General features: G+C 52.8%; 1 protein-coding gene across 1 annotated transcript in view; it reads right to left on the minus strand.

Moving 5' to 3' along the window:
- Window positions 1-994: 994 nt before the first annotated feature.
- CACNA1F (calcium voltage-gated channel subunit alpha1 F) overlaps window positions 995-13,373 on the minus strand; it is a 77,333-nt gene continuing 64,954 nt past the window's right edge. Inside the window, 6 exon segments of the mRNA XM_056850406.1 lie at window positions 995-1,343; window positions 3,256-3,501; window positions 5,954-6,066; window positions 7,041-7,204; window positions 7,901-8,041; window positions 10,648-10,883. Of these exon segments, the coding sequence (XP_056706384.1) occupies window positions 1,035-1,343; window positions 3,256-3,501; window positions 5,954-6,066; window positions 7,041-7,204; window positions 7,901-8,041; window positions 10,648-10,883 (1,209 nt within the window). The 3' untranslated portion in view covers window positions 995-1,034.

Consider the following 13,373-nt stretch of genomic DNA (forward strand, 5'->3'; position numbering starts at 1 on the left):
AGCCGGATCTCGTCAGATCTCGGAAGCTAAGCAGGGTCTGTCCTGGTTAGTACTTGGATGGGAGACCACCTAGGAAGTCCAGGGTTGCTACATGGATCTAGAAAATGGCTAACCACCTCTGTTTGTCTCTTGCCTTGAAAACCCTACAGGGTCACCATACGTCGGATGTGAGTTTATGGCACTTTCTACCACCAAACTAAACAGGCAGCTTTGGTTGAAACAGACTCGAAACTTAGAGGATTGCTTTGCAGAGAAAGACTGGTGTTCCCATCCTGGGGCACTGGTATCTTTTGCACAGGCTAGACACACAGACTGGGCTAGACAACCTTAGGAAGGGGGTTCCTTCCAGCTTTACACATTTGTAGCCAAAGATCCCTTTTTGGAGAACCGGGGGTTCAGATCTCCCTTCTCTGGGCATTCCAGAAAAAGACACTAGCCGAGGGCCTGCCCATCTTTCAAACAGTGTTTATTGTTTCGGATAGAAAAGACATCCTCCCGTCTCCTTGGCAACGTCAGCCTTCGAAGCCCCGCAATCCGGGGCTCCTTATCCTTTGAAGGTGGGCAGCGGAAGAGCCAGAGTCTAGAGACAGAGCAGCAAACAGCAGTCTCTGCCTAAACCTGAGTGTTTCTAACAGCGCTTTTTTTTGCATCAGTCAACGGGAGAGCAGCATTTGGTTCACACGCATGAAGCGTGTGATCAGACTGTCAGTCTGTCAAGGTCAGTATTGTCTACTCAGACCGGCAGCGGCTCTCCAGGGTCTCAGCAGAGGTCTTTCACATCACCTACTTGCCCAGTCCCTTTAACTGGAGATGCCAGGGATTGAACCTGGGGGCTTCTGCATGCCAAGCAGAAGTTCTGCCACTGAGCTACAGACCTTGGATCCTCCAATCTCCTCCTGTTGTTAATTTGCAGGCCCTGCCGCTGTGGCCCAGCTGGGGGGTGAGTCTTTGCCCTCGCCCCACAGGCCCCAGAGCTCTAGGTGTCCCTCTGCAACAGTGGTCCCTCTGCGCCCTGCCAGAGGGGCACGTCGAGGTCAATAGGAGGTGACGCAGGCCATCTCGTCGGCCAAGTCCTCTTCCTCACGGGAGCGGTAGGGCTCCTCGTCGCTGTAGACGGGGCCGAGACTCCCAACCCCGCTGTGCTCCCCGTCACTGCTGTACAACACGTGGCTGCCCCCGCGGGCACCGCTTTCGCTGCTGGGGCGCCTGCGGCTCAGGAGGTCCGTGGCGGCGCTCTCCATCTCGTCGATGGTCATGTGGCAAGCGTCAGCGATCTCCCGCTTGGCGAAGGCCACAAACTTGGGGTCCCGGGCGTAGAGGCCCAAGCCCTCAGAGATGAGCACCTGGAAGGAGGAGAAGAGTTGGTTTGCATACCCCGCTTTTCTGTACCTTTAAGGAGTCTCAAAGCGGATTACAATCCCCTTCCCTCCCACCCCCCACAACAGACACCTTGTGAGGTAGGTGGGGCTGAGAGAGTTCGGAGAGAACTGTGACTGGCCCAAGGTCACCTAGCAGGCCTCATGTGGAGGAGTGGGGATTCAAACCCGGCTCTCCAGATTAGAGTCCACCGCTCACGTATAGGAGTGGGGAGCCAACCCAGCTCTCCAGATTAGAGTCCGCTGCTAACGTGGAGGAGTGGGGAATCAAGCCCGGCTCTCCAGATTAGAGTCCGCCGCTCTTAACCACTACACCACGCTGGCTCTCGAAAAGAAAGAGGTGAGCTAGTCAGAGCTGGGGACCGAGACCAAGATAATTCATGCCACAGTATTCCCCCATTACTCTGTATGAGTGTGGAAGTTGGACAATGGAGAAAGCTGACAGGAAGAAAGTGGATTCCTTTGAAATATGGTGTTGGAGGAAAGTTTTATCGACACCGTGGACTGCCAAGAAGACACATCAGTAGGTTCTAGATTAATTCAAGCCTGAGCTGTCCCTAGAAGCTAAAACGATGAAACTGAAGCTATCGTACTGTGGTCACATTATGAGAAGACAAGAGTCACTGGAAAAGACAATCATGCTTAGGAAAAGTTGAGGGAAGCAGGAAAAGAGGAAGACCCAACAAGAGTTGGATTGACTCAAATCAAGGAAGCCACGGCCCTCAGTTTGCAAGACCTGAGCAAGGCTGTTAACCATAGGATGTTTTGGAGGACATTGATTCCGTTTCCAAATATTTCGGGGGTCCTCAACCTTTTCTGACACAGCATGGTTGGTGCAGCCACAAAACGGCTGCTGCAGGTGGCGGGGCCAGCCCCAAAACGGCTGCTACGGCTTACCTTCAGTCACACAGCGAAGATCCTTGTGCTGTGGTGGAAGCTGCTGCCAAAGCAACTTTTAAAAAAATCTACGCAGCCAATCAGAAGCCTTGCTGGAGAAAAGCTCCCCCTGGCCCCGCCCACTTCCTAAAAACACTTGGGTCATTTATGCATGGGTACTTTCGCTCATGTTCACCCCCGGTCTGAGTCGGTTGTTCCTTGGAGTTATGCATGAGTTTTCCGTCCATTAGAGAAGACCTTGTGCCCAGCCCTCACAATGTCCGGGTCTTCCCATTCCTCTGTTAACCTGACTCTTCCATCTTCCCTGGGCAAAGCCCGGGTGAAATCCCCATGCAGAAGGCAAAGTGCGGGGCACACAAGCTTAGTTTCGCTCACAGCCAATTACAAAGCAGCATGTGAAGAGGCGGGGATTCAAATGCTTCCTGCTTCCTCGGAGCTCCTTCTGAGCAGGAAAGGCTTTTTAAAACCGAGGCTTGGATTTCTCCCCCCCCTTTCAGATTGCTCCGTTGTTGTTTTTTTGTTCCTAAAATGTTTTTTTATGCGGCAATTGGGTTTGCGGGGGGGATTTTCTCTCATAATAAGCTCTACAAAGTAAGCCAATTACAAAGCAGCATTTAAAGGGGCGGGGAGTTGATTTGAGCTTGGACACTGCTGGTGCAGAGATTCCCAACAGGAAAGTGTGGGTCCAGCCAGCAACAAACTGCAGGTAAAACTCCCGTGCATAAACGACCTTGGTGGACACCAGGAAAAGTTTCATCAGGCACCACTGCCCTAAATGCCGGAAGGACACAAGAGGGCTGGGTGGAGGGAATGCAGGTTCTTGGCGCTCAGTAAGGTTTCCACCCCAACACCAACACCACCCACCCCAGGCAGAGTGGCACAGCGTGGTCCTGGAGGAGGTTGCAGGCTTGCACTGCGGTTGTCGCGGGGGAGTACAGCCAGCACCCAAGAGAAATGCCCCTCTCTCTTGGGCGCCACTCACCGCCTCCACCAGGCTGTCCGCACTGCCCCGCTTGTCGTTGTAGCTGTGCTGGAGCGGGCCGGGCACATGGAGGTGGCCGTAGGTGCGGTAGGGCAGGTCCTGGTCTTCCATGTACCAGCGGGCCCGCGACATTGGGGGGAGGCTGCTGCTGTTCTGCTCCCAGTCACGCCCCGGGGGGCTGTCCTCCTCCACCAGGATCAGCGGGGCGTAGAGCAGCCGGCTGCGCTTGGGTGGCGTCGCCCACGACTTGGAGGAAGCCGCCGAGGAGTGGCCGCCGGTGTGCCAGGAGTCATAGCTGCCATAGCCCTGGTGGGGTGGGGAGAGAGAGTGAGCAGGTGAAGAGCGGCCTGAGGGGACATCCTCAACAGCTGGATCACAGGTGACATAGGCAATAAGAACATATGAACATAAGAAAGGCCCTGCTGGATCAGACCCAGGCCCATCAAGTCCAGCAGTCTGTTCACACAGGGGCCAACCAGGTGTCTCTAGGAAGCCCACAAACGAGACGATTGCAGCAGCATTATCCTGCCTGTGTTCCACAGCACTTCATACAATAGGCATGCTCCTCTGATCCTGGAGAGAATAGGTATGCATCATGACTAGTATCCATTTTTACTAGTAGCCATGAATACCACTCTCCTCCGTGAACATGCCCCCTCTTAAAGACCTCCAAGTTGGCAGCCATCACCACATCCTGGGGCAGGGAGTTCCACAATTTAACTATGTGTTGTGTGAAGCAATACTCCCTTTTATCTGTTTTGAATCTGCAGACTCTTCTACCGAGCCGGGGGGGGGGGCAGGTGACCAGACGGAATAAAATCAAAAAACGGATGACCTAGTGAGCCAGAAGTACCAGCCCGAGTAAATAGTTTCAGAGGGTAACCATGTTGGTCTGCAGTAGAACACTTAGATAAAAGTCCAGGAGCACCTTAGGGACTAGGGTTGCCAACCTCCGGGTACTAGCTGGAGATCTCCCGCTATTACATCTGATCTCCAGCTGATAGAGATCAGTTCACCTGGAGAAAATGGCCGCTTTGGCCATTGGACTCTATGGCATTGAGGTCCCAAACCCTGCCCTCTTCAGGCTCTGCCCCAAAAACCTCCCCCCAGTGGTGATGAGGGACTTGGCAACCCTATTAGGGACCAATGAGTAGGGTTGCAAGATAACAGGTAATGGCGGGCAATTGCCTGCCAAGTAAGGGGGCTGCCCACCACCCCTCAGCTGACTGGCAGAGGGAAAGCAGGCCAGCTGAAGGGGGGGGGCATTAACGTCACTTCCAAGTTTACCCCAGTGACGGGGACGCTCTAGCACATTTCTCGGAAAAAAACTGTGGAAACCACAGAGTTTCTGGAGGAATGTGCTAAAGCGTCCCCGTCACTTCCGGGTTTACCTTAGAAGTGACATTATTGCACCGTTAACCCCCTGCACCCCCAACACAATGAAGCTCCCGCCAGTGGTGAGGGGGGAACCTGGCAACCCTACCAATTAGAGTTTTGGGGTATAAGCTTTTGAGAGTCAACACTCCAGTATCTGATGAAAGGAGCACGGACTCTTGAAACCGTATCTCTTGAAAATCTTGTTGGTCTCTAGGGTGGTATGGACTCACAGCTAGCTGCCTGAGTAGAAAACTTTAAGCCCGATGGCCCGGCCCAGCATAAGGCCGCTTCACATGCTTACGCGTGGTACATGGAGCAGCCGCGCAACAGTCCGGCGGCATCCCAACCACGCAGCTCTGATTGTTCTTGGAGCTGCAAAGGGCAGGCAGCCGCCTGATTCAGCTAACACCGCAGGCGAGGGCACGGCTGAGACGAGGGACGGCCACAAAAAGCAACACCACGGCACATCCCTTTCACAGTGACGCAGCAGCAAAGAAACACGCTGTTCTGCAGAGTCAACTCACAAAGGGAGGTGTTCGGCTGGAAGGGGGAGCTCGAAAATGTACCGTTATGCACTCTGGCGTCAGCCGGCCCCACTGAGATGAACAGAGGTTTACAGAGTCGTGACACACCAGAGTCGAAGGGCTGTGAATCTGCTTTCAGTGGCTGACGTCAGCCCCAGGATATGTGAAACAGTAACAGAACGGACTGCCTCTGAGCATGGGCAGTGTGCATTTCCCACAATACTGGGGAACCACAACCAGCCTCGGCTAATCTGGGGCACAGGACATGGTTCTCAGACAGGCACCGACAGTTCCCCTTTTTAGAATGTAAAAGAAGAAGAGGAGGAGGAGGAGGAGGAGGAAGAGGAGGAGGAAGAGGAAGAAGAAGAAGAAGAGGAAGAGGAAAAAGAAGAGGAAGAGGAAAAAGAGAGAGGAAGAAGAGGAAGAAGACGAGGAGGAGGAAGAAAAGAAGAAGAAGAAAGGGGAAGAAGAAGAAGAGAAGAGTTGGTTTTTATATGCTGACTTTCTCTACCACTTAAGGGAGAATCAAACCGGCTTACAATCACCTTCTCCTCCCTTCCCCTCCCCACAACAGACACCCTGTGAGGTAGGTGGGGCTGAGAGAGCTCTAAGAGAGCTGTGACTAGCCCAAGGTCACCCAGCTGGCTTCATGTGGAGGAGTGGGGAAACCAACCCGGTCCTCCAGATTAGAGTCCACCCCTCCAAACTTAACCACTACACCACGCTGGCTCTAATAGAGTCCAGTAGGCAACGGTGGGCAGGCTCTCTCTCACAAGCACCACCTGCTCAGAAGTTACCTGTGTGCGCGCTCTGTAGGGGGGTGCGTTCTGGTGATAGGTGCCCGGAATAGGGATATCATCACAGCTGCCTTGACGCTGCAGGCACTGAATGCTGAAGGTCGGCTTGCGGCCTGTTGCAGCAGGAGAGACGGGAAAGAAGAGGGGGAGAAGCCGTGAGAGGCCGGGGGGGACGTGGGCGGGCAGAACACCCCGTTCGGCTGAACCCGCCGGTCTTCAGTTTACCGTCCTCGTCCCACCCGCCTTCTTATCCGGTGTTCCTTAAATGTTCTGAACTTGGATCCTGCTTCTAAATTTACGCTTCTCCTGCCCCAGCCCACCACCAACCATCTGTTCCGCAGGTGAGGAGACAGCAATGGTTGTGCATAATTGCACGGTTGCAGTCCGCAGTGGTGCGCGAGATTTAGGACATACTGCAGCTTTGAGGAAAAGTAGCGTGAGAGTGGGAGGGGGGGCAAGGGAAGGAGAAGACCCTACAGAGCCCCTCCCCTCCAAACAGCTGAGTCACTCTTATTTTGCAACTTCAACTCCTATCTTCTTTGGAGAGACTTGGGCCTGTTTTGCTGGTGAGCCTTCTAATGGAACCCAGACCAAGAACTATCTTAGCAGCTTATCAGATTCTTAATAATAGTAATAATAATAATAATAGTTGGTTTTTATACCCCACTTTTCTCTACCTGTAAGGAGTCTCAAACTGGCTTACAATCACCTTCCCCCCTCCCCTCCCCACAACAGGCACCTTATAAAGTAGGTGGGGCTGAGAGAGTTCGGAGAGAACTGTGACTAGCTATGCAGAAGCAGGCAATGCCTAATCAACTCTGAACGTCTCTTGCCTTTAAAACCCTATGGGGTCGCCATAAGTCAGCTGTGATTTAACAGCACATCCCACCACGTATACTCTACACGCAAGGCGTATTTCTCTGTGGCGGTGGTGCCTTCCAATCATGCAAGCCTATGGCATAAAGTGGTACAGTCCAGGAAAGCTTTACCCCTCGGTCTTGCTGCTTGTATACGTTGCCTTTAACCTGACAGATCCCGCCAGTCCCTCCCATCTCACCCAGAGAACAGGAACCCCTGTGGTTCCAACCTGTGGGGGTGGCGGGCAAGAGGCGCCTGCGCTTGGTTTGCCTGCTCTCCGGGAGTCCGTTGGTGAGCCCGCTGTTGCCGTGCCGGGAGGGGAGGGGCAACGATCCACCGTAGCCGTTGTCCCAGTGACGGCTGCGGGGCCGAGGGTTGTTCAGGCTGGGCTGCCTGCATGGGAGAGAGATACCGTTATTCATTTTATCATAGAATCATAGAGTTGGAAGGGACCACCAGGGTCATCTAGTCCAACCCCTGCACAATGCAGGAATTTCACAACTACCTCCCCCACACACCCCCAGCGACCCCTACTCCATGCCCAGAAGATGGCCAAGATGCCCTCCCTCTCGTGATCTGCCTAAGGTCATAGAATCAGCATTGCTGAAAGATGGCCATCTAGCCTCTGCTTAAAAACCTCCGGGGAAGGAGAGCTCACCACCTCCCGAGGAAGCCTGTTCCACTGAGGAATCGCTCCAACTGTCAGAAAGTCCTTCCTAATGTCTACATGGAAACTTTTTTGATTAAATTCCAACCTGTTGGTTCTGGTCCGACCTTCTGGGGGAACAGAAAACAACTAGGGACCATCCTCTACAAGGCTCTGCGGAGGAAGGCAATGGCAAACCACCTCTGCTTCCCCCTTGCCTTGAAAACCCGTTGCTGGAGTCGCCATAATTTGGAAGCTAAGCAGGGTTGGTACTTGGATGGGAGACCACCAAGGAAGGCTCTGCAGAGGAAGGCAACGGCAAACTGCCTCTGCTTCTCACTTGCTGTGGCCGCCATAAGTCAGTTGCAACTTGCTGGCACATACACATGCAACTGGGACATTGAACCTACTCTACAGCTCAGGTACTGTGTCCAAGTTCTTACCTGTCATGGGAGGCCAAGCTCTCGGAATCCTCCTCTCGACTATAGTATCCTTGCTCGGCTGAAGTGTCCTCTCCGTAGTCTTCTGCACGCGTGGCTTCTTCCTGCACTGTTGGTGGGTTGCAGCCGCCATCGGAGCTATGTCTGGAGAGACCCACATGGCTGTCAGGAACCCCAGAATCCTGGCTTCCACCCTCAACACCCCGCCGCACCCCTCTCAACCCCCTTGTCGAGACAGACTCCAGCTTGTCTCTTTGAAATCCATTTTTGTTCTCTCTAGCCGGCCGGCCTGTAGTTTTCCATCATGAGGCCCAGGGTTTCTCAAAACTGGAGGTGTGTTATCAGTGGGCCATGTCATCAAGGTCTCTTTTCCCAGGCTCCAGCTAATTGTCTCATGAGATCCAGATGAGTAAGGAGTAAGGAGATTCTTACAACTGGGTAACAGAAATGAGGGACATGCATACTGGATGGGGATTCCTAGAGCCTGGAAGCCAGTGTGGTGTGGTGGTTAAGAGTGGTGGTCTGGAGCGGTGGATTCTGATCTGGAGAACCGGGTTCGATTCCCCACTCCTCCACGTGAGCAGCGGAGGCTAATCTGGTGAACTGGATTGATTTCACCGCTCCTACACACAAAGCCAGCTGGGTGACCTTGGGCTAGTCACGCTCTCTCAGCCCCACCCACCTCACAGGGTGTCTGTTGTGGGGAGGGGAAGGGAAGGTGATTGTAAGCCGGTTTGAGTCTCCCTTAAGTGGTAGAGAAAGTCGGCGTATAAAAACTAACTCTTCGCAGCAGCAGCAGCAGTGTGTGTGAACAAGATATTGGGTTACGGGTGGACCATAAGTTAAATATGAGCAGCCAGTGTGATGCAGCGACAAAAAAAGCTAATGCGATCTTGGGGTGCATCGACAGAGGCATAACATCCAAATTGCAAGATGTCATAGTTCTGCCGTACACTGCATTGGCCAGGCCGCACCTGGAGTATTGTGTGCAGTTCTGGAGGCCTCGCTTCAGAAAGGATGTGGACAGAATCAAGCGGGAGCAGAGGAGAGTGACAAGCATGATCAGGGGCCTGGAGACCAAGCCTTATAAGGAAAGGCTGAGGGAGTTGGGAATGTTTAGTCTGGAGAAGAGGAGGTTGAAGGGCTGTCACTTAGAGGAGGGCAGGGAGCTGTTCCTGTTGGCAGCAGAGGATAGGACTCGCAATAATGGGTTTAAATTATGGGAGGAAAGGTACCAGCTGGATATTAGGAAAAGATTTTTTACATTGAGAGTTTGACAGTGGAATCAGCTACCCAGGGAGGTGGTGAGCTCCCCTTCACTGGCAGTCTTTAAATAGGCTGGACAATCACTTGTCAGGGATGCTCTAGGCTGATCCTGCATTGAGCAGGGGGTTAGACTAGATGGCCTGTATGCCCCCTTCCAACTCTATGATTCTATGAGATGGCAGGGGGGACTTGCTCATCTTCTCCTGGGAATACAGAACCAGGTTGGACCGGCCCGTATCACCCAGAAAATTCCAGCTAGACACCCCTGTGATTGGATGCTAGATGTCACCTGTCACTGGCTAGCTCCCCCAAAGTTTGAGTATCCAGAAGTTAGTTCACCCTCTCCTCTACCCACCTACTTAGATTACTGCTTTGCTTAAGAATCCATATGCCTTAATTACCAGGTATGCTATATAACATATTTCAGTAAGTATTTAGATAGAAAGATTTCTTATTTTCTTGTTGTATTCTGCCACTGACCTGCAACTTTTTAAACCTTTTTGCTTAATTTTGTACTCGATAAAGCTTTTTTGTTGTTGCTATTATTGGTGAGTCTCCTGGTCCCAACCCAGAACCGCTCAGGGGTGTTAACAGGAAGGAAACAGGAACAGGCTTCCTCGGGAGGTGGCGGGCTCTCCTTCCTTGGAGGTTTTCAAGCAGAGGCTAGATGGCCATCTGTCAGCAATGCTGATTCTGTGACGTAGGCAGATCATGAGAGGGAGGGCAGGAGAGGTGGCGTCAGCGTTTGGCTCTCGTGGCCCTTTCTTGCATGCCCTGGGTAGTGCCAATGGCCACTTTGGGATCACAGAATCATAGAATCATAGAGTTAGAAGGGACCACCAAAGTCATCTAGTCCAACCCCCTGCACAATGCAGGAAATTCACAACTACCTCCCCCCACACCCCCACTGACCCTTACTCCATGCCCAGAAGATGGCCAGGATGCCCTCCTTTTCATCATCTGCTTAAGGTCACAGAATCAGCATTGATGACAGATGGCCATCTAACCTCTGCTTAAAAACCTCCAAGGAAGGAGAGCCCACCACCTCCCGAGGAAGCCTGTTCCACTGAAGAACTGCTCTAACTGTCAGAAAGTTATTCCTAATGTCTAGACGGAAACTCTTTTCATTTAATTTCAACCCGTTGGTTCCGGTCCGACCTTCTGGGGCAACAGAAAACAACTCGGCGCCCTCCTCTCTATGACAACCCTTCAAGTACTTGAAGATGGTTATCATATCCCCTCTCAGTCTTCTCAGGAAGCAATTTTCCTCCAGGCCAGATTGGCCAGGGATCCTGGAGGATTTTTTCTGCCATCTTCTGAGCGTGAATGGTCACTGGGGGCGGGTGGGGGGAGGTAGCTGTGAATTTCCTGCTTTGTGCAGGGGGTTGGACTAGATGACCCTGGTGGTCCCTTCCAACTCTATGATTCTAGGGGCTCCGTTTCTACACCCGCCTCCGCCATCCTTCCCTTCCCACGTTCCACACCTGCTCATCCTGCGGCGAGAGGGGAGGTCAGGCAGCTCGGCAGGTTCCTCGTTGCCACTGGCATTTTCCTCATAAGGGGTCGGCCCATTGGCCGTGTGGGAAAGGCTGGCGCTGGAGGGGTCGCGGGAGCCCATGAGGCCATTCACCAAAGTCTTGTTTTCCTGGTCCAGCACCGCCGCCGGAGCCGAGGCCTGGCGGTCACCGTCAGGAGCACTGCTGTACAGGGCTTCGGAGCTCTGGAGGAAGAGAGGAAGCAGACGCGGCTCGCAAGCGGACTGGCCCCTTGAACTTACTGGGATAAGTTCCGGAAGGGCTGCGGCCCCAGAGAGCCACTGATGGCCAAGAGCAAGGTGAGCCTTCGCCTGTTGCCAACCCGCCCCAGGGACTTCGGACGGGACCCATGGGCTCAACTTGCTCCAAAGCATCAGCCCCTGTTGCAAAGTGCTCATCCTCCTGGAGAGAGGCAGCGTGGTGTAGTGGTTAAGAGCGGTGGACTCTAATCTGGAGAACCGGGTTTGATTCCCCCCTCCTCCCTATGAGCGGCAGACTCTAATCTGATGAACTGGGTTGGTTTCCCCACTCTTTCACATGAAGCCTGCTGGGTGACCTTGGGCTAGTCACAGCTCTCCGAACTCTCTCAGCCCCATCTACTTCACAAGGTGCCTGTTGTGGGGAAGGGAAGGCGATTGTAAGCCGCTTTGAGGCTCCTTAAAGGTAGAGAAAAGTGGGGTATAAAAACCAACCCTTCTTCTTCCTCTATGAACCAAACTAGACATAAGGGTGTTTAAAGATTTGGGCACAAGTTCCTTGGACTCCACTAAAGTTCCCCAAAGCCCATAGCAACTGCGGGGAGTGACTTTTTCTTTTAAAAAGGACAGCCCGTTTGGGCTCATAACACTACCACAGGGAGAGGAAAGGTACTTGCCTCCCCCGCAAGGCTGTTTTCCTGCACCAAAACAGCGCTGTGTGTGTGTGTAAAGTGCCATCAAGTCACAGCTGACTTATGGCAACCCTGTAGGGTTTTCGAGACAAGAGACGAACAGAGGTGGTTTGCCATTGCTTGCCTCTGGGTATCAACCCTGGACTTCCTTGGTGGTCTCCCATCCAAGTACTAACAAGGGCTGACCCTGCTTAGCTTCCACAATCTGATGAGATTGGGCCAGCCTAGGCAAAACAGGTCAAAGTAAGAGGAAATGGCTGAAACCTTCTTTTCGGCATCTCAGCTGCACCTTCCCTTTTCCAAGCGTCTTGAGTTGTGCACTGGAACAAGTAGCTGAAGTGCATTACCATCATTATTAATCGGCCTGTCTCACCCAAGGCAGATTACAAGTATGAGAAAAACTTTCAATCAGTCAACAGATTACAAGATTTGATAATGTTTGACTCTAACAGCAAGGATTCCTGTGTGTGTGTAAACTGCCGTCAGGTCGCAGCTGACTTATGGCAACCCAATGGTTTTCAAGGCAAGAGACTCTCAGAGGTGGTTTGCCAGTGCCTGCCTCTGCAGAGCAACCCTGGACTTCCTTGGCTGTCTCCCATCCAAAAGGTAGCCAGGGCCGACTCTGTTTAGCTTCTGAAATCTGACAAGATTGGGCCAGCCTGGGCCATCCAGGTCAGGGCAAAACAGCACCGGGGGGGGGAGGGGGTTGTTTCCCCGTTTTATGAACACTTGCAAAGTGTTGTTCGTTCAGTGCCAAGTAGCCACACTCAGAAGCCCTGCAATAAGGACTAGGGAGTTGAGCTTGCATTGTCACATCTCCTAGAGGCTGGCCATTGACTGGACACAGCGCCGACTCTAAGGCCGTTGATGCATGGCTGTTTCCTCACAGTCACCCCGCCGACCACTCTGGGGCTATGCTTTGATTATGCCTGCATTTTCCAACTGTCAGAGGTCGACTCGCTCTCCCAGCGCGTTTCTGCGAGTTTTGCCCCCGTTTCCTGGATGTCGGCTAAACACGATTCCGGAAAACGTGCGGAAACATGTGGGGAGAGCGAGGCGACCTCTAATGGTCCAAAAATGCATGCGTCATCAAAGCAAAGCCCTGAAGTGGTCGGTGGGGTGGCTGCGAGGAAACAGCCATGTATAAATGGCCTAAGATTGGGGGAAATCACGAGCAAGAAGTATGCAATAGCAGCTCCCTCCCAATCTGGACAAGGAAGGGCGTGAAAGCCGGATAATTCTCTCTCACTACCGTTTCCCAAAGAAGGGTGCCACAGTCAGGGTAGTGGGGGCTTTACAGGTCTTGCCCCCCGTCCAAATGCCTGACTTCTCCCCCTTCTGGAGACAGACAGCCTTAAGAACATAAGAAAGGCCCTGCTGGATCAGACCCAGGCCCATCAAGTGCAGCAGTCTGTTCCCACAGGGGCCGACCCACAAACAAGATGACTGCAGCAGCATTGTCCTTCCTGTGTTTCAAAGCACCTAATATAATAGGCATGCTCATCCCTGGAGAGAACAGGTGTGCATCATGACTGTTGTCCATTTGGACTAGTAGCCATGGATAGCCCTCTCCTCCATGAACTTGTCCACTCCCCTCTTCAAGCCTTCCAAGTTGGCAGCCATCACCACATCCTGGGGCAGGGAGTTCCACAATTTAACTCTGCGTTGTGCGAAGAACTACTTCCTTTTATCTGTTTTGAATCTCTCACCCTCCAGTTTCAGCAGATGACCCCGCATTCTGGTATTACGAGAGAGGGAGAAAAGCTTCTCCCTGTCCACTCTCTCC

Source organism: Euleptes europaea, chromosome 1, assembly GCF_029931775.1.
Source record: "Euleptes europaea isolate rEulEur1 chromosome 1, rEulEur1.hap1, whole genome shotgun sequence".
Taxonomy (NCBI): Eukaryota; Metazoa; Chordata; class Lepidosauria; order Squamata; family Sphaerodactylidae; genus Euleptes; species Euleptes europaea.